The sequence below is a fragment of the Toxorhynchites rutilus genome, chromosome 2 (genome assembly GCF_029784135.1).
Source record: "Toxorhynchites rutilus septentrionalis strain SRP chromosome 2, ASM2978413v1, whole genome shotgun sequence".
NCBI classification, from domain to species: domain Eukaryota; kingdom Metazoa; phylum Arthropoda; class Insecta; order Diptera; family Culicidae; genus Toxorhynchites; species Toxorhynchites rutilus.
The window spans coordinates 177,194,516-177,222,357 of record NC_073745.1 but is presented as its reverse complement, the minus strand read 5'-3'; the positions used below and the strand labels follow the sequence as shown (position 1 = coordinate 177,222,357).

General features: G+C 41.0%; 1 protein-coding gene across 1 annotated transcript; it reads right to left on the bottom strand.

The window, feature by feature from the left end:
• Positions 1-22,112: 22,112 nt before the first annotated feature.
• LOC129771363 (uncharacterized protein K02A2.6-like) lies at positions 22,113-24,102 on the bottom strand. Its single transcript, XM_055774925.1, has 2 exons — positions 22,569-24,102; positions 22,113-22,342 (listed from the first exon to the last, which is right to left on the bottom strand). The coding sequence occupies exons 1-2, from the start codon at positions 23,190-23,192 to the stop codon at positions 22,178-22,180; spliced, it is 789 nt and encodes a 262-aa protein (XP_055630900.1). The 5' UTR covers positions 23,193-24,102; the 3' UTR covers positions 22,113-22,177.
• Between the last annotated feature and the right edge of the window lie 3,740 nt (positions 24,103-27,842).

The following is a 27,842-nucleotide window of genomic DNA, read 5'->3' as shown; positions in this document are numbered from 1 at the left end:
ATGCGGTGAGCAATCAAAGATAAACACAACGACTGACGTCACTATTTGAGGAATAGTTATGGCAGCGCATGCTATGTCGCTCGAAACTCTACCATCTTCATTACCTTTTCTCCAGTACATTGTATGTTAGTAATATGTAACCGATTACTCGCGGTTGGCTCGAGGTTAGTATTACAAGTGTTCTCATAATTGGGATGTTGCAGTCTTCAGTGCTCTGTACGTGTGCCAGACATGGGATACTTCCTATTGGGATGCAGCTGACCGTTAATCAGCAACGCCCCCCTAGTCTGTACCCCATATCTAGCGTGGTGTGTCTTTCTCGACTCGAGGAATCCAGGTTAGAATGATCACTAGCCGGCGCAATCATCAGCTCGTGTAGAGTTGTCATGAGCGGTACAACCTTTGGCTCTTGTTGAATCATCAGTGGACTGCACAACCTTCGGCCCGTGTATCTGTAAAGAGTTTGTGTATGTATTGCCGCGACTAAGTAAAAGTTTATAGATCGGATAGGAGGGATATGAAACAGGGACACAACGAAGGAAACATCATTAAACTTTGACATCGGCGTTTCTGAGGAACAGGTATAGATGGAGCAGACGATCAGGATCACGGCTACCTAAGATATCCCGGACGGGGATATCCGATTGTCTGCCTTGTGCTCAATGCTCTGGAGAGCTGAGAGCGGGCAGCATGGAACCGGATACACGACCAGACAACATGCTCGATGTCGTGGTAGCCATCGCCACAATCACATGGATCTTTGAGTTTGAAAGAGGCACTGGAATTTTCATTGAAGATGCCGAAGCCAGTGGACCCGTTTATGTATGAACCGTCAGTAAAGAACATTTTATCAGATCTAACATTCCCATATTCTGCCGAAAATATTGGCGGAATAGAATCGGAGCGTAGGTGATCTGGGATTCCATGGATTTTTTGTCGCATGGACAGATCAAAAATGACAGAAGAATTGCAAAAGTATTGGAAGCAAACTTGGTTGGAGATGCCTGGTGAAGGGTGCACGTCGTGGGTATGGTACTCATGATATAAAGACAAAACTTGACTGAGGAGTCAGTTGGAGTAGATTTTCGAAGTTATCGATCACCAATGGATTCATGATCTTGCAACGGATGAGAAATCTGTAGGATAATTCTGCGAACCGAAGATTAAGTGGGGTTACTCCTGCCAAGACTTCGAGACTCATCGTATGTGTCGAATGCAAACACCCCATGGCTATACGCAAGCAACGATATTGTATCCTCTCCAGCTTGAGAATATGAATCCTGGCGGCTGATCGGAAGTTGTTTTGTACAACTTAATGAGGTCTCCTGGATGGGCACCCCACCATGTTCCGGTAATTTTTTGGAGAAAATTGATTCTTTGCTGGCATTTCTGTTTCAGATACACAATGTGTCTTCCCCAGGTACATTTAGAATCAAAATATACAGCCAGGTATTTGAAAAACTTATAGTGCATGATCGTTTTGCCGGATAGGTGAAGCTGGAATTGGGCGGGTTCGTGCTTCCTAGAGAAAACGACCATTTCAGTTTTCTCCTTAGAGAATTCGATACCCAGCTTAAGGGCCCACGTGAACAGATTGTTCAGGGTATCTTGCAACTACTTTTGCAGAACCACGGGATTAGTAACCGTGATGGAAATGACTCCATCGTCTGCAAGTTGTCTCAGCGTGCAGTCTCTAGTTAGACAATCATACATACCATTGACGTAAAAACTGTACTTAGGCAGGAGCCTTGCGGTAGGATCATAAAACTGTAACGAGAAGATTTCAAGCTGCCATGAAAGAAAATCATGTGCTTTTCTGACAGTAAATTGTACAGTAAATTATTGAGAATTGGTGAAAGTCCACGATTGTGAAGCTTCTCTGAGAGAATTTCCATGGAAACTGAATCAAATGCCCCTTTGATATCGATAAAAACGGAAGCCATTTGTTGTTTGCGAGCAAATGCGATTTGGATTTCAGAAAATAGCAGCGCGAGACAATCATTCGTCCCTTTACCTCGGCGGAAGCCAAACTGCGTATTTCACAGCAAATTGTTAGTTTCGACCCACTTGTCCAAACGGAGTAGAATCATTTTCTCTAACAATTTACGAATACAGGATAACATTGCAATCGGTCTATACGAATTGTGATCGCAAGCCGGCTTGTTGGGTTTTCGTATAAAATGATACGAAATTATATATGGTTGAGTTAAAAAAACGTAGCTTTGAGAAGCTCGAAATTATGTGACGTGCGTTCTGAGAAACATACTGCGTAGACATTATATATACATTCGATGTTACCAAATGTTTATTGGTCGGTGACATTTCTAGTATTTCTATTTACGATATGTTCAATTATTCACAGATTGACGAAACTCGCCCGATCCCTCCTTTTCGATGCGAGGAATTAGGGAGGAATCAACTGGCAAAGGAATGAAAGAGCTTGAAGTCTTCGCTAGGAATTTATTTTGATGCGTACGATGTTACCGACCAGAAGAAGATGAGAGCCAAGCTGTTGCATTTCGTAGGAAAGCAGCTACAACGGGTGTACGAAAACTTACCTGACGTTGACAAATTACCGTCGGCAGTACATTCTGGAACGTTGTCGCTTGCGAATAATTCGCCAGGAAAAGCACGAAGGGTTTGCTCATTTTGTTCTCCGTATTAGACAACAACTAGCTGATTGCGGACTGGAAAAATATAATGCAGATGTTCGTGAAGTATTGACGGAAGTTTTCATGATTGACGTGATTGTGGAAGGCTGTGCTTCGGGAGAGTTGTGGCGTCGAATCTTACAGAAGGACGTTAGTTTGGCGGAAATAGAAGGAATGGGTGCCATGGTGGAAGGAGTGGAACAACAGGTTATTGATCTGTCTTCCCTTAATGAGAAGGAACAATTATCAGAAAAGGTGTTTCGAGTAGAGGCTCGCGAAGGTATGAATCGTAACTTAAAAGAATTCAATCGTAAAACCATAGATAACATGCTTCAACTGTGGCATCAAAGGACACCTAGCTACATCTACGGAATGCAAGGCCCGCAATCAGACATGTCGATGCAACAAACCGGGTCATTTTGAGGCTGTATGCCGGAAGCGATCCTCATCAAGATCAGCGGCCTCCGGTTCAAAGACGAAGCAGGTACGTTTTGTTAAACATGATGACTTGGAGACAAGCGTGCATTCTGTTGTAGATCGATCGCAGGACGAAATTTCAGGTTTAAATATAAGAATACATTACTGATTCCACTTCGGGAACGAATCAAACGTTCTTGCTTGCACGGTTGGTGGTGTTCAATTAAATATGCTTATGGATTCCGGATCGGACGTGAACTTCATTCACTCATCAGCGTGGAAGAAACTTAAGCAGTAAGAAATAAAGGTTCAACAGATGCAGAAAGGGTGCCGTGCAGTGATCAAAGCATTTGGAAGCCGCGTACCCTTGCATATTATGGGTTCATTCTGCGCCGAGATTAAAGTTCAACGAAAACGTGAATTGGCGACATTTTTGTCGCCAATGAAGATGAAGGAGAACGCTGTATCTTGGGAGATGCTACTGCGAAGGCGCTTGGTGTTCTGAAGATTGGAGTAGAAGTAAATCAGCTGAATAAAGAGCAGCAGAGTATGTTTTTTGGTAAAATTAAAGATGTGCAGGTTCAAATCCACATGGACCCCGCATTCAAACCAGTATTCCAGCCAGTTCGTCGCGTTCAACTTCCCTATGAGACTGCTGTGAACCTGAAATTAGACCAATTGTTAGCACAGGACATCATTGAAGTATCACCACGTTTATCACGAGTCGTGGCCTTTTTAGGTTCAAAAGACTCCCATTCCGGTTAGTATCAGCCCCCGAAGTATTCAAAAAAGTGATGGAAGAGATACTAGCCGGAAGTGAAGGTACAGTATGTTATTTAGATGACATATATGTAGATATAAATGATTCGGAGCAGCATAATACTCGATTGAACATGGTGTATGAACGTTTGAAAAATCAAGGTGTAGTTCTGAAACACGAGAAATGTGTGATTGGCGCACCTGAAGTCCAATTTCTTGGTCACGTAATTTCCGCAAACGGCATTCGACCTTCGCCATCTAAAACAGAATCATTGGTATCTTTTCGATGTCCGATGAATTCCGCTGAAGTTAAAAGCATTCTAGGGCTTGCAAACTATATTAACAAATTTATCGAAAATTTAGCGACATTAGATGAACCTCTAAGGAAGCTTAAAGAAAAGTCAGTGAATTTTTAATGGAAATCTGAGCACCAAAAATCTTTCGATGCAATCAAGGAAGCACTTTAGAATACCGCGAGCCTAGGATATTTTAATACTGAACATAATACATCAGTGATTGTAGATGCAAGTCTCACTGCCTTAGGGGCTATACTGGTTCGAACTAATGAATATGATGAACACGTAATATCCTATGCACCTAAATCTCTTACTAAAACTGAAAAACGGTACTGCCAGACGGAAAAGGAGGCGTTGGCGGCAGTTTGGGGAGTTGAAAGATTTCAGATGTATCTTCTTGGTAAAATGTTTGTCTAAGTGACAGACTGTAAAGCATTACAATTTCTATTTGCCCCACGTTCAAAACCATGCGCCCGTATAGAAAGGTGGGTATTACGAATACAAGCTTTCGATTATAAAGTTAAGCATATACCAGGAGAAAAAAAAGTAGCAGACGTACTTTCATGATTGTCCACTTTGAAGCCAACGCCTTTCGATTATTCGGAAGAGCTTTACGTTAACGAAATTGCTAGTGCAGCAGCTGATAATGCCGCCATACGATGGGAAGAAATTGAGATTGCATCCAGACAAGATGATGAATTACAGAAACTTCTAGAGACTATTGCTTGCGATCGTTTATTTGAGCTTCCAATAGAATATCGCGTTATTGCCCAGGAACTGTTCCAGGTCGGAAATATTTTAATGCGTGGAAATCGGATCGTTGTTCCTGAATGTCTGCGAGAGAAGGTATTGTGTTTAGCGCACGAAGGTCATCCGGGAACACAAATGATGAAAATTCACTTACGTGCATCTGTTTGGTGGCCCAAAATGGATAAAAATGTTGAAGCGTATGTAAAGAAGTGCAGGGGATGTACACTAGTTTCTGCTCCTGGAGTTCCTGAACCTATGGTTCGTCGTGATTTACCGTCTGGACCGTGGGAAGATGTCGCAATAGACTTCCTAGGGCCACTTCCTGAAGGACAGTTTCTGCTCGTAGTGATAAATTATTACAGTAGGTACTTTGAAGTATGTGAGATGAGCAGTATCACAGCGGAGAGTACAATCAATGAACTAAGAACAACATTCAGTCGTTTTGGGACTCCTGCTACTCTCACTGCCGATAACGCTTCTCAGTTAAGTGGAGATTGTGAAGTATTTTCCGCATTTTGTCAAAGCAATGGTATTAAGCTCATTAACACCGTACCTTACTGGTATCAGATGAACGGGGAAGTAGAGCGGCAGAATCGAACAATACTCAAACGACTACGACTCTCTCAGGAACTTGGACAAGATTGGAAGATCGAGCTTCAAAGGTTTCTACTAACGTATCGCGCTCCGATTCACTCTACAAACCGGACCGAGACGAAATGATGTTTGGCCGAAAAATTCGTACGAAGCTCCCTCGATTGGCGTACTCTAATTTGAGCGATGAGAGATCGTGATAGAATCCAGAAAGAGAAAGGGAGGGAGTATAGTGACAATAAACTACGTGCGAGAATAGGAGACATTTCTGTGGGAGATTTCGTGTTACTTAAAAGGATGAAGAAGGACAACAAACTCAGCACTGACTATATTAACGAGGAGTTTATAGTACTGAGTAAACGCGGGGCAGATATAACTGTGAAATCGTTAACTACCGGAAAGGAATACAGCACACGTGAAGAAGATCGACAGCCCCGAGACAGCAACTGCAAATGACACCAACAGGAACATAGAGAGTGAATTTTCTAATGAATCGAATTCTACTAGTGGATCCATCGATGATCGGGTAAAGTCTAAGCGGCAGCGGAAAGAGCCATCTTGGTTTGAAAGCTATATGTCACATTAATTGAAGAAGTGTCGAGGGGGATGTAGTGGCACACCCCTCGTGCGGTTGAAGAGACTTTGGTGGACAGGCAATGGGAGAGAGTCTGATGATTGGCTCTGAACAAGGTGAGAGAAGAGCGAAAAGGGGGATCATTCGGTTACCGCCATTACAGCTATAAGCACGGACAAAGGATTAACACAAGTTAGTTAGTGAATCCATCGATATCCGAAACCATTACACTCAGGACCCTAAACTGACCATCTTTGTGTGTTATTCTAGCTACTACATCCACGCAACAATCATCATCTTACCGCTCACATTATGGACTGCAGCTTCGGTAATTGGTACTATTAATAACACAAAATTGAATATTCGAACAATGGGAATATTTTTACACCGAAAAAGGCGACATGTCCATGTAACCAGTAAACACTAATAAATGATCTTAAATCAGCACTTTATCCACATATAGAATACTGAATAATTGCTTATTACGCTCTATAAACCAATATAGGGTGGATATAATGCTAAAAAGGCGAGATATAGGGTTAAAGAGCGGCTTTAGTTACAGCTATAAATAAGCGTTACTAAAGCTTACTTAGGGCTAACTGAAAACGTCACTTGTGATGGCATCATTGCATCATTGATGCTAATATACACCTAGATGAAAAATAGAAGGTGGGAAGATTCACGGGTTTTGCTTGTGTTAAACTTTGATCGTATTAGTAGCCAGGAAGATAAGAAGTTCACATATCAGGCATAACAGTCAGTTACTCAAATTGTACAAAATTGAATGTGTCAACGAATAACGTTGAAAGAGGATATACAGAAAATAATTACATATTTCCAAAAAATATTTTTCGCGTTACATTCATCATTTGAAAAATAAACAGAACATGTCACGAACCAAAATGTATCATTTTTGTTATTTCTTCTTATATCAGAATTAGTATTCTAATTTTTACTATCTTTGGATTTTAGAGCATCTTCATGGTAGTTTATCTCTTGTTAGCAATTGTAATTCCTTTTTCCACAATTAGGGTGCTGAACACTTCATTCGTCTAAAACTAGGACGGAAGCAGACAACTTTTCGTCTCAATTTAGGTCATATGGAGTCTATTCAATTTATTTTTCAAGTGCATTTTACGCGGAAAAAAACTTGCTCCTTTTTTCTCATGCGCTGTAAAATGTTTTCCGCCAAACGAAAAAACGATTTTGTAACTCTGACTTTGTTCATTTACGTTTTTGGTCGATGTAACGAGAAGTAAAATAATATTGAAATAAAGTTTAGAACACCTTTTTTTTTTTTTTATCTTCGCTTATTTTTCGTCGGCCTATTTCCGCCACTTTAGTGCCAATCACCGACATCAGGGAGGCGACTCCACCTGTTCCTACCTATCAGACTCAACAACTCATGAGCCGGGCCAACTTCTTTTACTTCCGCTCCGAAGGAAGACGTAACCAGAGATTTTTCGCCTCAGAAAATCCCAACGACGCCAGCTGGGATTGAACCCAGGCCGATCGGATTGTGAGGCTGTTACGCTAACCATACAACCACTGGCGCCGTCTAGAACACCTTAACAATACTAAAATTTCAGTTGGGCCCCTATGATTTTGAACGCTAGCATTGGTTTAAGAAAAAATACTAATTTGTTCATTTCATCTGCTTATTTTTACTTTTAATAACAACACTTTTCCTATGTAGTGGACTATTATAAGAAAAGTAGCATACATAAACAAAATCTGTGACGTCACAGATTTAAAAATCTTCCCACCTTTCATTTTACATCTCGAATATACACTATGTCCAACTTCTATAAGACCACCCTGATTCTATTTCGTTGCAACACAAACAAAATTTCAACAAGATACATTCAAACATTGTAGACTGCTTAGAATAAAGTATACTTAACGTCAATTCCGCTCAAAAGAGTTGTTTATTTATTTTGCTTAAATATGATAATTTCAGCTGTCCAGTATGTATAAGACCGCTTCAAAATTCATAAGTATTATCAATGAAAAATTCAAAACTGATAGGCTGTTTTACATGTCAATAATTGGTAATCTTGCCATTTCAACTAACAACCTTGAGAATCCGTGTTGGAATAATCTAAGATAAGATCAGACAATAGGGGGTCTTTTACGGACCAAATTTCTGTCAGATACGGACCAAATTTCTGTCAGTCGTTCTGATTTCTGATTGGTCGATTTCGATAAATTTTGTAAACAAAGTCGATTTTTCCAGTGTTGCCAATAAAAATAAATTACGTTGGGTTTGTATTGAATTTAGAAAAAAAATGAATTTAATTGATATTACGATACTTAGTTTAGAGGAAATGTGAAGGAATTGTATACACGTTTTACCTAATTATTTTGTTACTATATTTTGATTGAATTGAAAAATTTATATATATATATATATATATATATATATATATATATATATATATATATATATATATATATATATATATATATATATATATATATATATATATATACATCCATTTCATGTCAAACCGATATAGTGCTCCTCAGATTTCCATGAAAAGTGGTAGTTTCTTTCTTTATTGCAAAATATTAGACCCGTATTTTTTATTTTTTCGTTAGGGTGACCTTTTCTTATTTTAGGGTGGTCCGAAAAATCTTTTTTTTCAACTTTTTCCTAAAAGTGCCTTTTTTAAAAATTCATAACTTTTGAATCACTGAACCGATTTAGATGATCGATATATCAAATTGAAGCCAATTAATCTTTTTTGGAAAAATATTAGGCTTGCCAAGAAATCGAATTTTGTTTTCGTAACTATTGATTGTAGTTGTTTTTTGTTATTTTTATGTTTTTTGTTTTTATGTTTTTATATTTTATGTTTTTTCTTGAAAGCTGAGGATTTATTACATAACATATCTCGATATCAGATAGGCTTTTTTGTGTTTTTGAGTGACTTTTCAAAGTTAACCGGTCGTCCGTAAAATCATTTTTCCACTCTTATCTAAAAATAATTTTTTGCAAAAATTTATTACATTTGAACTACTGAACTTATTGAGATGATCGACATATTAAATTGAAGCCAATAAGCCAATCTTTTTTGAAAAAATATCACACTTACCGGAAAGATAGGATTCTAGTCGCATAGGTCTAGTCTAGTCACATAAGAATATTGAACGAAGACTTAAAACATGTTAAATTTACAAAATAATGACTCTAAAACGAAAAAAACACCTCTCTAGAACCCTCTTACTCAATACTTTTTTCAATATTTTTTCTATTAAAAATCTACCTCATTGGCTTCAATTAGATTTATTGATCATCTGAATCGGTTCAGAGGTTCAAAAGTTATGATTTTTTGAAAAAGTCATTTTTGGGAAAAAGTGGAAAAAATGAGTTTTCGGACAACACTAAAATGGAAATGGACATAAGTTTAGTTTAATAATAATCTATTTGGTTTCTGATACTAATATATTTTATTTCTACCATGCCATGCTCCTGCTATCAAATTTTCGTTTCCTTGTTTTTTTTTGACGTAGGACTACGTCTAACCGGAAGATATAGGGGGTGAAATGGAAATCTAGGCACTGAACAAGTAGGAAAAAATGCAAGATTTGGAACGCTTATAACTCGAGCATTTCTCAATAGATCGCAAAGGTTTTTGCATCAATTGATAGGAAATATATCTACGCATCTATCATAATGAATAACATTTCATTTTTCTTGAGATAAATAATTGAATAATTGTGAAATATCAAGCATTGTCAAAATGCACTATGTGCCCATTTTTGATTGGTCCATTTTGTGCTCCTCAAATCGTACCGACCAAAACGGGCAACCAGAGCAGCAGCGAAATAGAATGAAGCACGATTGGAAAGGAAAAAGAAAAAAAATGAACGAAACATTGGTCGCAGTCTCACACATGCGTAATTCTCGAGCCAGCCAGTCAGCTTAAAAATCCCCGCTCCGCTGCCGTAACGGTCATTCTCATTCAAACCGTACACCACATCGGTTCGCATCACAACACATCAACAAACCAACCCTAGCAGCCATGTCTGGACATGGTAAAGGAGGAAAATGAAGGGAAAGGCAAAATCCCGCTCGAACCTTGATCTGGAGTTCCCGCTCGTGTTGATCTGGAGTTCCCCGCAAGGGTAGCTAGGCCGAGCGCGTTAGTACCAGTGCACCAATCCACCTAGAAAAACCGCATTCAGAACAGAACACATTCAGTTCGGTGGACATCAAGACAACAACAGGCAGTTGCAGCGAGTGGCGAATGGCAAACGCAATCGCAAAACGGCAGCAGGTAGCAGAAGAACAAAGTTTGTTCTTTGTGTTTGTGTTTGTTCTGCTTTGGTGGCAAATCCAGAACAAGGCGGCATCGAGGGCGTTCGAAATGGTTTTTTTTCAAAATCACGAGTACAAAGTTTTCTAAATTGGAACCATTCCATAAAACAAGGCGCTTTTCAGGGCCATTAAACCTTCCAAAAAAGAGTTTAGGAAATACAGTTCAATGCTTTCTAAAACATTATCCAAAATAATAATAAAACACAAATTGATTTTTTCATAATTTGTTTGCCAGGATCTGATGAGTATGTGAATTTGGCATTTGTTCTGAGCTTATTGATAGTTGGGGACATTTAGTTCGATAGTTCGACATTTAGCTAATTGGACGGACATGTAATGCGACTTATTTAGTTGGACATTTTTGTAAACATAGAGATCCAAATTATGACCCCACATTGAAAGTCGACACTGTACCACTGTTATCGCAAATGTTCAATTACAGGTTAAAATCGCCTCCAATACGACACTGAGTGGCGCTTCGGCACGTCGCATTGAATGTAATTTACTGTACAACATGTCACAAAGCTGGATGGGAAGAAATTTTCCAACTGTGAAAGCTGTGGCGAGTGGCAACAAATCGCTAAACAGCAAGGTTTAGCCGAACAAGATGGGGATATCGAGTGATAACAAAACAATAAACTCTTTAGATTGAAAATAATTTTGTGATCCTGAAAAGGACCCTTTTTAGCCTGCATGTGAATCCAACGAGCGAACAAATCGTAATGAATGTATTTTTGACGTAGGACTACGTCTAACCGGAAGATATAGGGGGTGAAATGAAAATCTAGGCACTGAACAAGTAGGAAAAAATGCAAGATTTGGAACGCTTATAACTCGAGCATTTCTCAATAAATCGTAAAGGTGTTTGCATCAATTGATAGGAAATATATCTACGCATCTATCATAACGAATAACATTTCATTTTTCTTGAGATAAACAATTGAATAATTGTGAAATATCAAGCATTGTCCAAATGCACTATGTGCCCATTTTTGATTGGTCCATTTTGTGCTCCTCAAATCGTACCGACCAAAACGGGCAACCAGAGCAGCAGCGAAATAGAATGAAGCACGATTGGGAAGGAAAAAGAAAAAAAATGAACGAAACATTGGTCGCAGTCTCACACATGCGTAATTCTCGAGCCAGCCAGCTTCAAAATCCCCGCTCCGCTGCCGTAACGATCATTCTCATCCAAACCGTACACCACATCGTTTCGCATCACATCACATCAACAAACTAACACAAGCAGCCATGTCTGGACATGAGAAAGGAGGAAAAGTGAAGGGAAAGATAAAATCCCGCTCGAAACGTGTTGGTCTTTAGTTCCGCGTAGGTGTATTCGCCAATTGCTCCGCAAGGGTAGCTAGGCCGAGCGCGTTAGTACCAGTGCACCAGTCCACCTAGCCGCCGTTATATAGTTTCGGCCGCCGAAGTGATCGAGTTGGGTGGCAAAACAGTGAATGAGCTGATGACCACCTATGCATTCCCTATCACAGCCATCATTTTGATTGTACGATATGTACATACGCCAAAAGATGCCTGGCGTTGAACATTTAATAAGTACAAAGCCTTCAGAAAAAAAAATCAAGAATCAACTATGAGATAGTGAGAAAAAATTGAGAAAGTTTGTAAAAAAAAGCAAAAACACAACAAAGGTTCTTTTCAGAACCCCCAACATGTTCATAAAGAGTAAACAGTAAACTAATCCATTTTTCAGGTAGATAGGTAGGTATTTACGTAGGAGAAGAAAAGAATACAATATATTTAAAATATATATTTAGCAAAAGCTGTCCCCTTTGTATAGTCCTACGTCACTCCGGTTATGTCCCCGACATTACCCACCTATCTTTTTGTTTTCTCCGCTTTTTAAACGAAAAGATATAAATTTTTTTATAATGTCATTCCTTGTTTTTTCACAATGGAATAAAGTGGATGGCAAAACATACATTTCTCCTGCCATTTTCTTCGGCAAATCAGCTTCGTTAGGTTCCAAATGCGATTTCATATTTCGGAATAGAATTTCCATTGCTAAGAAGAAATTAAAAGTCTCATCATTCACTATGCAGATGGGAGAGTTAGAAGCTGTAGCTCGCAAATATGAAAAAAGAGACGGTTGATACAATCTAGGTTGTGTTTTGCTGACTACCAATCTCTTGTTACACTGCTGACATGTTCTTTCCCGCTGAATAATTTTGTTGATGATGAAACCAGCTATATAGAACAACGAATTTTGTTCTGTTCTGTCGAGAAAAGTTTTCGCTTCATCGACGGTGTACTCATAGTCGAATTCAATATTCATATCATCCACATTATCACTAGAATTAGATGAAGCTGAAATTCGATATGATGTCGATGCTGCTTCATTGTCCATCAATTTCTGGGCTGAACATTCTTCACGCCGCTTTGATAGCAAATCTATCAATCCAATAAGATGTTGTTGTGTATCGGCTGTATACGAAGCATTCGGTACTACGGTCATGTATTGCGAAAGAGTCACAATTTTCAAGTTATTGCTGAATTGCAATGGAGTTGGGCGTCGTTGCTTTGCACGAATCAATGAGAAAAGACTCTCCAGACAATCTTGGACGAACCGCGATGTAAATATTTGTGGGTGTCCTTCATGCAAAAGCCGATCTGTCAACCTCACAATTGCATTCGTGCAAACGATTACACTTGTTTGCCATGGTTTCCAATGTCCGTGTCCTACTTGGAGATCATACATTAACCGCACCATGGTCTTCAGATGAGCGATATCCTCGTCATATTTCATAGGATCATTCAAACAAAATACTTTTTCTTCTGCCCTATTATTGATAAGCTCGAACCATCGAGCAAAGTCTTCTATGAAGCATGCGGTAGTAAGAAGCTCCGGTAATTCTCGTATTTCCGCATGAAACTTCAATGCTGCAGCCACCGTCCTGTTGCAATATTTTGTTGCGTTGCATACTTTCATTTTATCTATTGAAGATGTTCTGTTGTCAAAGCACACATCCGAGGCCGTTAGTCTGTGACAAAGCCGCAACGTGTTGTTTATTTCGGAGTTCACGATTGTGGTTAAATGGTCTCGATGAACAATATTGGATGTTAGCTTTTTTTCACGAACATACCAATCCGGAACTTTCAGGTAGACATTGTTCAACCAGCCATGTACTGTATTTTTAAATACGTGTACGGGATCGGGTATGATCTCTAGCATTCTGTTCTCAGCGTTTGGATGAGGTATCGCAGCATTTAATGTCTCATTTTTGCGACGAATATCGATCCCCAAATCCTTCCACATGCGCTGGTTTTCGGACCCGGAATCTGTTGTTATAAAATGGACACGCAAACTGATTCCCTCTGCTCTTGAAACTGCAGACAATACAGCATTCTTCAAAAACTCTTTTTGTATAGAGTTGCCGGTGTACTCCACCTGTTTCCAGCGCGCTGCGATTCCAACTAGCATGAATACCAAAGCTTTACAGGCTAAAGTTTGGGACATAGGAAGCGTTGTTGTTCCAACAAACTGCTTCGTATTTTGGCAAAACTCATTTGCCTCGTCTATGCTCATTTCGTCTAGAACCAATCCGCAGTCCTTTTCTTCAACCGACATTGTGGAGACTTTATGTTGTAGCAGCTCGAATATATCTTCAAGAATACCTACAAAATATCATTTCATATATTAACATGCGATGAGACATATGATTATAATTACATACCAGGACTGAAACGAACTCCTTCAATTTGGCGTAGTAGAGTCCTCGTGGATGGGAACGGGAAGCCTTTTTGAATAAGCTTGTCGTATCCACCTTGACATGCAAACCGAATTTGTAAATTTTCCGTAATCGTTTCATTGGACCAATGTTTCACTTTTTTAACCTCTCCTGTTAATAGCTTAATTTGATCTTCTCTGAAAAGCTTCTTCAAGGGTTGTTTTCCACGAATTCTCGAGGTCAGATATCCGCATTTTTTCTTCCATTGTTTTACAATTCTATTAACGGTTACATCAATATAAAATATTAGAAAATAACATATTTTTTGACACACTACCTTTTAAGCTTGGAAATTTGATGTTTCAAACGAAATATTTCTTCCTGTAATTGTTTATCTCCTTCATATACGTCAACCAAATCATAATTGTTCTCAATACTTTGTATCTCTTCCCATTCCTCATTCGCGGATGCAGCTAAGGTCGGAATTTTCGTAACTCCATTTTCATTGTATTTCCCATCAACAAAATGAGCCTGTATATATACTAGTATTAGGATATGTTTTAGAATTAGTTTTTAATACTTACGCTACATATTCTTGTGCTTGATTTGATTTCAAAGAATGGAACTTCTAATTCACTGTTCACGCAAAATCGAATCCATTCTTTCCGAATATTTTTGTCTTGAGGGAACCGATAAAATTTATACTCAGGATGAGTATCCGTCCTTCGCTCACAATTTAAGGCTTTACACTTCATTTTTATTTTTGAATTACGTTTTGTATAAATAAAATGGCTTCCTAACGTTGTTTTGGTTGTATTCCTGCTCATATAATAAGATAGAATGTTTTGGTTCAGACAATGAGAATCTGCATAACGCTGTAACGGTTGTCAGATTAGATTTATTTGCTAAAAAAAAATCCCAAATTTGTTTTGGAAACGATTATATTATAGATATGGGTATTTAAAAGACTTATTTTATCCTTTTAAAGCATATTTTTGAGATTGTCTATTTGAAAATATGCAATAATCATTGAATTCGCACCAACCAAATGTTACGATTCATTAAAATAGAAATTTGAAAAATCCGATATTTTATAATATTTGGCAGCTCTGGCATCTTCATGTCATGGCTTCGTTTTTGGACGACGAAGAAGAGTAAGAAGCCAGTTGTCTGGTCTTGTCTTAGGGAATAATCACCTCTATTCCGGTTCACGATCGGCGATTGGATTTCACAATCCGATAATGTGATGTGATGTGGTAATGTGAAGGAGGAGCAAGTATTAAAGCCGTTCCAAATTTTAACCTCAGGTCAAAACGTAAAACCGACTTTGGTGAATGTTTTCGATGGGATTGTAAACTGTGCCACCATTGCGAACGGAATTGGTAATGCTTCCAAAACGATCGGACTCAAAGCACCACTGGCTGTACGACTGGAAGGTACTAATATGGAAGCAGCTCAGAAAATATTGAAGGAATCAGGGCTGAATTAACGAGACAGAAGGCCGCAAAGCGCTATGCTAAATTGGTACTTTTGAAGAATTAGCTTCAGTTAAGTCCATTAATTGATAACATTCTACAAGTTTAATATTAGGCTGTTAAAAAAGTCCTGCGGTATTTTTTTTGAATTTTCATTTGTTCATAAAATTAGTTACAATCATCTGTTTTAAGTCAAATATGCGCCGTTTTGTTCGATGACTTGTTCCCAACGAGATGCCAACTTCATAATACCCCTGTTATAGAAGCTCGCTTCCTTATTGGCAAAAAACTCGGATAGCCAATTTTCACAGGCCTCTTTTGTGGCTAACTTCTGACTATCTAGCTCGTTCGCCATGGACAAAAACAGGTGGTAGTTGTAGTATAGAAGAGCGTCAATCAGGATCACAAAGAACAGACGTTAACACCGTTCGCTCTCTGACACATATATGATTCTTTATTTGTGCTCTCTGTACTGTGTGAGTCTGATGTGCTAGACACCGAAGTCGATATCCGTTATGCGTTACATTTACAGTGTTACGATACTACACCACTTTCCTCTTTTTTTTTACTAATAATCTTACACGTAATCCTGCAGGTACATCGGTTGACGCGCTGCTCGTTTAGTTCTGGATCCCGAATCAGCTGCATCATGATCTTCGCACTCTGCCGTCCTCTTACTACCTATGCCGCGCGATGCGATACGATTCAGCCCGCTCGTATCTATTCCCGTACTCGGTGATTTGTCGTATTCTTCGTCAATTCGCTGTAAGTGTGACACATGTTTACGATAGGTTGTTCCAGATTCTTCTGACAAAGCTTGTACATCTCCGCCTTTCCGCTCAACAACTCTAAATATCTCTGGTTCAAAGCTTGGTGTTAGCTTGTTGGATTTTGCCATATTCTTCACTAAGACTTTGTCTCCTGCAGATATATGAATAGGCTTAGCATTCCGCCGCGTATCAGCATACTGTTTTCCTTTCTCCTTTTTCTCTTTATCTCGATCTACTACCTCTTCATCAACAGCTTTTGGCTGGGTAATGGATGGGACTTTATCGCGTATATTGTAACCAAAGAGCATTTCCGATGGTGTTTTCCCGGTTGTTGAATGTGGAGTTAGGAGATATTTATTGAGTTCATTCACCCAGTCAACTTTTGTAGCCTGGCTTATGGATAGCCTTTTTAGTATTGACCTATTTTGCCTCTCTACTTCTCCATTTTGTTGTGGCCAATATGGGGTCGTGGTTATCAACATGATGTTGTTTGATCGACAATAATCGCGGAATTCCTCGCTGGTAAATTGCGGACCGTTATCAGATGTAATGGACACTGGCAAACCGAACCGTGCAAAGATCGTGATCAACCGCTTAATTGTTTCGTTAGAGTCTATCTTCTTCAAAATTTCCACTTCAATATATCTGCTGAAATAATCTACTACCACTAATAGATAATGTCCAGAAGGAAGAGGTCCGAGGTAATCCATAGCCACGTGTTGCCAGGGTTCTGATGGTAGCTCTCGTCGTTTTAAAGGCTCTGGCGCTGTTGGAGCTGCCACAAGCATGCATTCCCGGCAGTTTCTGACGTATTTTTCGACTTGCATGTCTAATTTTGGCCACCATACCTTTGCGCGTAATCTTTGCTTCATGAGTGACATTCCTGGATGTCCTTTATGGGCCAATTCAAGAGTCCGGAACCTGAACTTCTTAGGAATGACCATACGAGTTCCTCGTAGTAAAATCTTTCCCGAAAAACATAGCTCAGTAGCAAATGGTTTATATGACGATGCATCTTCAGTCCATACGTCCTGCTGTAAACCAATTCTAACCGCTTGAATTGCTTTGTCTACCATTGATTCCTGCTCAATCTCGGATATTTTCAGCGCAACAGGAGCAGCATTTGTGGCCACCCACTGCACATAATGTTCCGTGAAATCTTCAAACGCTTTAGTATCTGATTCAGGTTGAACAACTAGTCGAGAAGGAGGGTTGGCGATGTTCGATTTTCCTGGACGGTAAATAACCTTTCCTTTGTAAGCTTGCAACCGAACCACCCATCTCTCGATCCTAGCGCAGGGCTTTGATCTAGGGCCAAAAATGGTCTCCAAAGGTTTGTGGTCAGTAATCAGGTCGAATGAACGACCGTATAAATAAAAATGGAATCTTTCAACTGCCCAGACTAATGCTAGTGCCTCCTTCTCAATCTGTGCATACCGCCTTTCGACATCGGATAAACTTCTACTCGCGTACGAAATCACTCTTGGAACTTGCTTGTTGATCTGGATTAAAACAGCACCCAATCCAACGGGACTAGCATCCGCAATCAATTGAGTGCGGTCATCCACATCAAAATAGCCTAATGTCATAGGGTTCATCATGTGTCTCTTTAATTCTTGGAATGCGAGCTGATGCTCCCGGCTCCAAACAAATTTGTTTTGTTGTTTTGTAAGTTGTCGGAGAGGATCTGTAAGGGTCGCCAAATTAGGAATGAACTTGCCTACGTAGTTGACTAATCCCAAAAAACTTCGCGTTTCTTCTGCAGTTTTCGGTCTTCGGAAATTTCGAATGGATTCAAGTTTATCTGTATCGGGTTTGATACCATTTGCAGATAAAATATGCCCCAAGAATTTCAGCTCAGAAACTCCGTAGACACATTTAGCGTTGTTCAATACAATGTTCATCTCACGTAGTTTCCGACGTACCTTATCTAATCTTGTGTCATGTTCTTGTCGATCGGCCCCATGAACAATCACATCGTCGATAAAATTTATGCATCCATCACATTCGCTCAAGATCAGTTCCATGATTTTCTGTTTTACGTTCGCGGTTTCGGGGTGGCCGTGTACATGATGTACAAATAATAAAACACGACGGACGTAAACATAACAAATTAAAACTATATTACTGAACGGACTAAAAACATACTATAGAGGCGAATGAACTGCAAAGTTTAAAGCCTCTTAAAAACAAAGAAACAACAACAACATACTATCTACATTGAACGATGACGGACTTGCACTCTCTATTATGCTGTTGCGCGCATCTACGGGTGACAGCTTAGCTGCCACCAGTGAGCTCAGCAGTGTTGATGTTGATACCGGTTGTTAGGGATGTCCATGTTCCCAACATCTCCCCTCTTAATACAGCTGGTACGGGTCAAACCTTATCGGCGGTCTTTGCCGACGTGAAGAGCGACGAGCTGTTTCCACTTCAGTAGGTCTGGATGATAGAGCAGTCGTTGCAGGGGACAAAGGAACTACAGATTTGGATGTAGGCATGGTGGAAGAAGGCTGACGACTATCTGTTGTTGATTCTGGTGTAACCCAGACTAAGCTTGGTGAAATTGGCGTGGATGGCAAGCTCTTCAATGGTGTTGAATGTTCAGCCGGAGTTGTGAGCATGAACGGCGTTGATGCAACCGGCTCGGCTTGCGGCAATGGTACTGGTGGTGTAGACGGACCCGTTGATTGTGATTGGCTCGGCTTGTGCAGGTTCCATGCTCGCAGCAAGATGTCCAGAGGCAACTGACATGTATCCACCTTGGAAGGCATCGAGCTAGAAGTTTTGGCGCCAGATTCTGTTCGGCTTCGAAGCTGGTTGATATGTGAACGAATCATCCGGCTACTCTCAATCCACACGTTGAACATCACCTGTCCAACCCGCTCTAGAATGACCCCTGGTGCCCATCTCCATGAGTTCTTGGAGTGCACCTTGGCGTAGATCGCATCACCTTTCTTGAACGACCTCGGAACAGTTTCACTAATTGTTTCCCGAACAGCTGGTAGACGAAGTAAGTCTAAACTGGTACGAATTCTGCGCCCAAACATAACTTCGGACGGAGATTTGCCTTCTGGTGCTGACACGTTTGGTGTTGTTCGATAAGTCATCAGAAAAATATCCAAAGCGTTCTGGATTGGTCCTCTTCCCTCTCGAATCTTCTTGATCGCTCGCTTGAATGTGTCTACGAACCGTTCAGCTTGCCCGTTGGATTGCGGATGAAACGGTGCGGTTGTCACGTGGTCGACACCGTTCTCAAGACAAAACTGTGCAAAATCGGCACTAGTGAATCGACGGCCAGTAGACGAAGCTGCGCGCGATCGCCTTCATGCGCTGGATGCCAGGATGACCTCGATGAAGATGTTGTAGGCAACGCGCCCGAAACTCGCTCGGGATCACTAAACGTTCAGCAAACATCACGCACCCTTGAACCGTAGACAGTGAACCACTCCGATCGAAGAACTGCTGAAGTGAACGATCTCGAATGGCTGTTTTTGACTGCGGCCATCCTTGCTGGACGAAACGATAGACCTCGATGTGTGTTGATTGTGAGCAACTCGCGACAACTTTCGTCCACCTCAACCTGCAAGAACGCATCTGAGAGGTCGATCTGGCTGTAGACGTTGCAGTTCGCCAGCCTAGCGAAAATGTCCTGCGGCAGAGGAAGTGGGTACTGATGCGGCTGCAGAGCGTCATTGAGGCCTGTAGAGTAGTCCCCACATATACGGATCGCGCCACTTGCCTTGCGAACAACGACGATTGGGGCTGCCCACTCCGAGAAATCGACCGGTGTAATAATGTTGGCTCGTTCAAGTCGATCCAACTCTGTGTCGACTGTGTTGCACATGGCATAAGCCACTGGTCGCTTCGGACGAAACACTGGGGATTTACCTTCCTTCAACGTGAACTTCACCTTCACCTTCGAGCACAACCCTGGATCGTCGCTGAATACCGGAAAAGCTGCTTGGAGCGCGCTGATTGATGTTGGATAGATGTTGATTTGATTACAAAACTGATCCATAGGCAACGATCCGAGGTTGAACGTGTCGATTAGATCCAGTCCAAGCAGATTGAGTTTCTGCTTAACCACAAAGAATCGACCATGACGCCTCTCCCCCTTGATCACAACTTCACATAAGCATTCGAATTCTAGCTTCAAGGGCTTGCCCGAGGCTGTGGCAGCTTGGACTGTCGCAGGGCCTGTTGTTGGCATTCCAATCTGCCTCCATGTCTGCTCGGAAATGACGCTGATGTCCGAGGCAGTGTCGAGTTGAAGACTGATCTGCCGGCCGTTTACTTCCGCCTTCACAAATCTCCTTCGCTTTCGAACGTTCTTTACTTGCACACTTCTCGTTATCATCAGCTTGGATGGGTGGCGCTTGCCTGGAGACTTCACCTTCTTGGCACTAGCGCAATACCCATCTTTGTGGCCCACTTGACCGCAATCTTTGCACCGATGTCTGATGAAAGGACAGTCTCTCGAATAATGCATTGCACCACAGTTCCAACAAGGCGCTGCTGGACCGGCACCCCGCTGATTTGAAGATCTTGACTCTGGCGATCCCCGTCCTGCGCGGGAATGCTTCCCATCGAACTGCTTTCGTCTAACTGCCTGCACTGCTGTTGACGAAGACGCTGCCTCTATCATCGCCGTATCGTGCCTAAGGTTCAGAAGACGTTGACATTCATCGGAAATCTGCTCCAACGTAATGTCGTTCCGCTCCTCGATTCTGCTCAGCAACCTGGTCCTGACTTCCGCATCGCTTTCTGCCTTCAGTCCACATACAAACACGATGCATTTGAACTGGTCCTCCGAAAGCTTCCCCAGTTCAAATTCGACACACAGCTTGTTCACCCGGCATGCGAACGTTTTGTAGTCTTCGGTGGCTTGCTTCGTGACTTGCAAGCACCATACCGTTTGCTGATCACGGATTCTGGGATGCCGAATAAACTCTTCAGCTTACTCACCGTGTCGTCGAACTTCACTTCGTTGGGGCTTTTCGGTAGGATATAGCTGGTATATCGCTCGTGCTCTGACGGCCCCAGTTTTCTCAGCAACAATCTCACCTTTGCTTCATCGTCGAGTCGAACGGCATCTTTCGCAAACAAATCCTGGTATCGCACGTACCATCCAGCAAATGTAATGTGTTGATCCGGATCGTACCGGAATTCGATGATATTGCTCGCCAGCGAATCAAGTATCTGCTCCGGGTTCGTCGGCACCTGAACATTGATGGCCGACATCACCGCTCGAAACATCTGCTCTTGCTGCTTCAAAAATGCTTGCTGCTGCTGTACCTGCGCTTGAAATTGTTGCTGCATCTGCTGTTGCAATGACTGTTGCATCTGCTGCTGCATTTGCTGTTGCATTTGTTGCAAAAATTGCATCGATCGACGTGAGATTTTGTTGTTGTTGCTGCTGCTGTTGCGGGAGGTTAGGTTGAGGTTGTGTTGGCGGAAACATCTGTGGACGAATGAATGTCGGTAGCTGCGGCTGCTGTTGCTGATTTTGCACTGCTGGATCCTGTTGCAATCCATTTCCCGACACTGACTGTTGTTGCAGGTCACTCTCGGGCGAAAACATACCGTCGTCGGTAATTTTCCTCTTCTTCCCTATAGTGAAAAACCCTCACTCACTCGCGCAAAATGTTCTCAATTTTTTTCCGTTTTCCTCGTCGCCACTTTTACGATCGCGGTTTCGGGGTGGCCGTGTACATGATGTACAAATAAAACACGACGGACGTAAACATAACAAATTAAAACTATATTACTGAACGGACTAAAAACATACTATCTACATTGAACGATGACGGACTTGCACTCTCTATTATGCTGTTGCGCGCATCTACGGGTGACAGCTTAGCTGCCACCAGTGAGCTCAGCAGTGTTGATGTTGATACCGGTTGTTAGGGATGTCCATGTTCCCAACATTCTGGAACAACTCCGGAGCGCAGTTGATGCCAAACATCAAACGAGTATACCGATATAAACCTCTACGTGTGATAAATGTTGTTATTGCTCGAGAATGCTGGGATATTTCGACCTAAAATGAAATTTGACATTGCATATATCGTTTAAATCGTTTAATCATACTATCAATGGCGCTAGCAAACTGACAAGTTATTATAAGTCATTCGATCTAGAATCGATACATTTCAAACAAAATAGAATAATATTAGAATTCATTAACAAAAATCAATTCACATCATCGATCTAATCGATTCAGAATAATAAAGATGAGACGCATCTATAAATGAAATTTAGCTCACCTGATGAAAGGCGTTCTTTAAGTCTAATCTTGAAAAAACCTTCGCTTTGGCGAGACATGGGAGGAAATCCTCGATCGTTGGGAGCGGATAGTTCTCCCTATCAACCGCCTCGTTTGCCCGTCGCATATCTACGCAAATACGTACATCGTCACCTTTGAGCACGACGACAACCGGAGACACCCATTTCGATGGTTCATTGACTTTCTCGATGACACCTTGAGCTTGTAATTCATCGATCTTCATATCGACAAGCTTCTCCAAAGCTACTGGAATGCGTCGATACGGCTGGATCACCGGTACAACATTAGCTTTGATTGGAATATCGACGATTATATCCTTGATAGTTGCTAAACGCATAGTTGACTCCTCTGCATCAACCTTATTCACTGTCGTACTGATTTTCAAAACGCCCATTGATGTAGCTGTGTCACGACCAATTAGTATTTTGCCGCTTCCCTTGATCACATAAAATTCGGCTGATCTACTCTCATTACCGAGCTTGATTGTAGTCGTAAATGCACCCAGCACCGGCAATTCCTGACCGCCATACGCTTTAAAAACCTTCGATACTTCTCGTGTCTGTTGTATTACAGTAACCTTTTGACGTAGGACTACGTCTTTCATTTCTATACCGGGGTGTAAAATCAATGTTTCGAAAACGAAAGCGTTACGCCGGAGACCGAGATTTTGAGCGTTAATAGCTCCTAAACAACTGAACGAAATGGTATGATAAACACTTCATTCGATAGATAAAATGTCTACGCGTTATATACTTGTTACCTTTTGATCCAAAAACTTGTTTCAATAGCCCTAAAATTGCTTTCAAAACAGGCTATAGAAATCACCAATCGGTATATAAGCGAGCGCCGCTCGGAAATCCACTCAAATATAATTGAATAGCGATTGGAGCATATTGTCGCTGTTGTGGTAAAGCTAACTTCGTTCATCATGAAAGCGCTGTGAGGGAGTGCAGAAGGGCCGATTTTTACTTCGGCATAGTTAAAATTCCCCCTAAAGGGGGCTTTACACGCAACGATACGTTGTAGCAATTTATCGTAACGATCAGATTGTTACAATTTATCGTTGTGTGTAAACGGGAGATTGTAGCGATTTATTGGGATTGGAGTTGGAGTGGATGGTTGATGCCGGCCGGCATCAATTTCTGGGAATCGTAACGACATGTGGAACGTGTAAACAGTTGCACCAATTCATCGCTACGATTTCACTCAGTGTCCATTCTGTTTTTGCGCTGAGGTGTTTGTATTGTAGGGTTGTTTCGTGAGTGTTGTAGGTAATCATGGCAGAAAATGCAAGTAAACAAACACCTCGTGAGTTCTTAATTGATTTTATAGAACTTTATAGAAGTTTTACCTGTTTGTGGCTCGTTGAGAGCAAAGAATACTCCGACAGGAACAAAAAAGACTTAGCTTATATTGAGCTAGTTAAAAAGTTCAAGGAGTTTGATCCGTCGGCAGATAGGAACACTGTCGTAAAAAAAATTAACGCGTTGCGTACGGTTTACAAGAAAGAACTTTCGAAAGTTAAGAGTTCGGAGAAATCTGGGGCTGGTGTGGATGATATATACAAACCTAGTTTGTGGTATTTCGACCTTCTTCATTTCTTGAACGACCAGGACTTTGCAAGACCTAGTAGAAACACAATGAGTGATGTGGATGCAGTAACACAACAAGACGTAAGTAAGGCTAAGGGGTCGATGTAGGGTGACATTTGACAAGAAATCGTTACAATTTAGCGTAGCGTGTAAACAGTGCTCTACTCTTTCGATTTGTTGGAGCGATAAATCGTTCAATGAATTGTTACGAGTTATCGTTGCGTGTAAAGCCCCCTTAAGGCCAAAAAGGAATCCATCAGGCGGAGAAGAAAAGGCGACCAAGAGAGTACCAGCATCGAAAATTGGTCCCGCCACACACACATACACGCGCGCAACTTATTTAGTTTGGTGGTTATCGAGTTGAACCACTGGTGGAAGAATCCGGAAAAATGCCATCGTTGCTGAAAAATAATCTGCCAATTCCCCTTGGAATTGAAAATTACATTCAAGAGTTTATTTTAATGTTTTCTCAATGCATTTCGCTTTGTGATTTTTCAATCAAGTGCAATTAACAGGAAATCTTCTAAAGATTATTATTCCCCATTAATAGAATATTTTCGTATACAATATTGGATACATAAAACCTTGTGCCTCCAACATAACGCTCTCGTTTTCGAAGTCTCCCAAATATTCCTTCATTCATTCACAATGGATTCAGATGCAACATCGAACAAATGATCACTAAATCAACGATAGCCCTACGTCAACCTTGCGGTTCTACCACAGATGTAACCCACTTCCTGTTTTTTGATTTCAACAACGTCCACATCGATTCGCTAAGCAAATTGTACTTGGAGCCTGAGTCGATTACTGCGGAAGTTGAAATACCTCCGATCTCGCATCTCATATCACCTTCGTTGTCAGCTGTCGTCACATTAAACACGTAATCTGGCGATTCCTCAACTATGTGCTTAACTACGTTATCGTTTTAACGCCCTCGACCATTGTCTACATCAGGTTTTTCTGAGCGCTCCCCATCGCACTTAATAGCGGATGTTCCAGAAGATTTCCGCTTCCGACATTTTCGAGCGAAATGATCACGACCGCCACATTTGTTGCAAGCCTTTCCTTTTGCAGGACACTTTTGTTAGACAAACAAACAAACAGACACTCTTGCTAGATGTCCATAAAATCCACATCGATGACATTCGATGCGCAATCCTGCAGAAAATCGACTTCTGCTATTTGCTGCTATATCGATTTTATTCACTTCATCGACTGGTAGTTTGGATTTGCTATCGATACCATCGTTTGAGAATGATTTCTCCTGCTGCGCCACCGTTTCAAATCAGCGTCTCAAACAACTGCTGAACACTAGCACCAGCGTAGTGGAGCAATAAATCTCGTTTCCATTCGTCATCGCTGATCCGACTTGCACGAATCATCGTCTCAAATGATCGCAGCCATTTGCGCCACTCGATTCCAACATCATCAGAATGTGATTCGTATTGGAACGATTGCAGCTGCAATCCCAATGTCCGGATCATATCTGCAAGTTACAAATAACACAAACACGTTCATTTTTTTCTCTCATTCATTTCTGCACATTTTCGTTTCAGTTCAACCTGCAACTAATTGTATCTTCGCGATAAAACAAAACAAACTCAGTTGAACTGGTATTTTCCTCCACTGGTCAGACACTTTTGTTCGTCTAAAAAAATGTATTAAATCAATCAACACTTGTATTCACCACCTCTGACGTGAAGAATGGAATAATTGTGTTCATCTAAAGTTGGATGATATTTGACCAGTGGTGAATATAACTACTTCTTCGTATCGTACGATTCAACCAATTATGTTCATCTAAAAATGTGCAACCGAGAAGAAAATATCACCGAATCTCTAACCTCAATTCGTTTGTTTTTTCTTTCGCAATCTGCTATCAGTCGAATTTCTTTTGACGTAGGACTACGTCTAACCGGAAGATATAGGGGGTGAAATAGAAATCTAGGCACTGAACAAGTAGGAAAAAATGCAAGATTTGGAACGCTTATAACTCGAGCATTTCTCAATAGATCGCAAAGGTTTTTGCATCAATTGATAGGAAATATATCTACGCATCTATCATAACGAATAACATTTAATTTTTCTTGAGATAAATAATTGAAAAGTTGTGAAATATCAAGCATTGCCAAAATGCACTATGTGCCCATTTTTGATTGGTGCATTTTGTGCTCCTCAAATCGTACCGACTAAAACGGGCAACCAGAGCAGCAGCGAAATACAATGAAGCACGATTGGAAAGGAAAAAGAAAAAAATGAACGAAACATTGGTCGCAGTCTCACACATGCGTAACTCTCGAGCCAGCCAGTCAGCTTAAAAATCCCCGCTCCGCTGCCGTAACGATCATTCTCATTCAAACCGTACACCACATCAGTTCGCATCACAACACCTCAACAAACCAACCCAAGCAGCCATGTCTGGACATGGTAAAGGAGGAAAAGTGAAGGGAAAGGCAAAATCCCGCTCGAACCGTGTTGATCTGGAGTTCCCCGCAAGGGTAGCTAGGCCAAGCGCGTTAGTACCAGTCCACCTAGCCGGCGTTATATAGTTTCGGCCGCCGAAGTGATCGAGTTAACTGGCAAAGCTGCTCGCGAGGATAAGAAAACCCGCATTCGGAACAGAACACGGTTCGGTGGACCTCAAGACAACAGACAGGCAGCGAGCGGCGAGTGGCAAACGCAATTGCAAAACGACATCAGGTAGCAGAAGAAAAAAGTTTGTTTTTTATACAAACTGCTTTGGTGGCAAATCCAGAACAAGGCGGCATCGAGGGCGTTCGAAATGGTTTTTTTCAAAACCACGATTACTAAGTTTTCTAAATTGGAACCATTCCATAAAACAAGGCGCTTTTCAGGGCCACTAAACCTTCCAAAAAAGAGTTTAGGAAATACAGTTCAATGCGTTCTAAAACAATATCCAAAATAATAATAAAACACAAATTGATTTTTTCATAATTTGTTTGCCAGGATATGATGAGTATGTGAATTTGGCAGTTGTTCTGAGCTTATTGATTTTCACCAATTCTTAAATTGCTTCTAGATTGAAAGTACAGTAATTTACACTTATCTCGACATTTAGCCAATTGGACGGACCTGTGATGCGACATATTTAGTTGGACATTTTTGTAAACATAGAGTTCGGGGTCCAAATTATGACCCCACATTGAAAGTCGACACTGTACCACTGTCATCGCAAATGTTCAATTACAGGTTAAAATTACCTCCAATCCGATACTGAGTGGTGGTAATGCGACGTGCCATTGAATGTAATTTACTGTAAAATATGTCACAAGCTGGATGGGAAGAAATTTTCCAACTGTGAAAGCTGTGGCGAGTGACAAATGCAATCGCTAAACAGAAAGGTTTAGCCGAACAAGATGGGGATATCGAGTGATAACAAAATAATACTCTCTTTAGATTGAAGATCCTGAAAAGGACCCATTTTAGCATGCATGTGAATCCAACGAGCGAATAAATCGTAATGAATGTATTTTTTTGCCATCGCTCCCTTTTAACGCTCATTCGTTCGTCTCTTTGGACTCGCCCCTCTGGCTGAGTCTGCCGATTTGTCTCTATCCTGTGAGTGTGTACCGCTAGAGTATAAAACACGCGGACCCCAAAAAATATCTTATTTTCTTTCAAACCGTGTGGTTGTACGG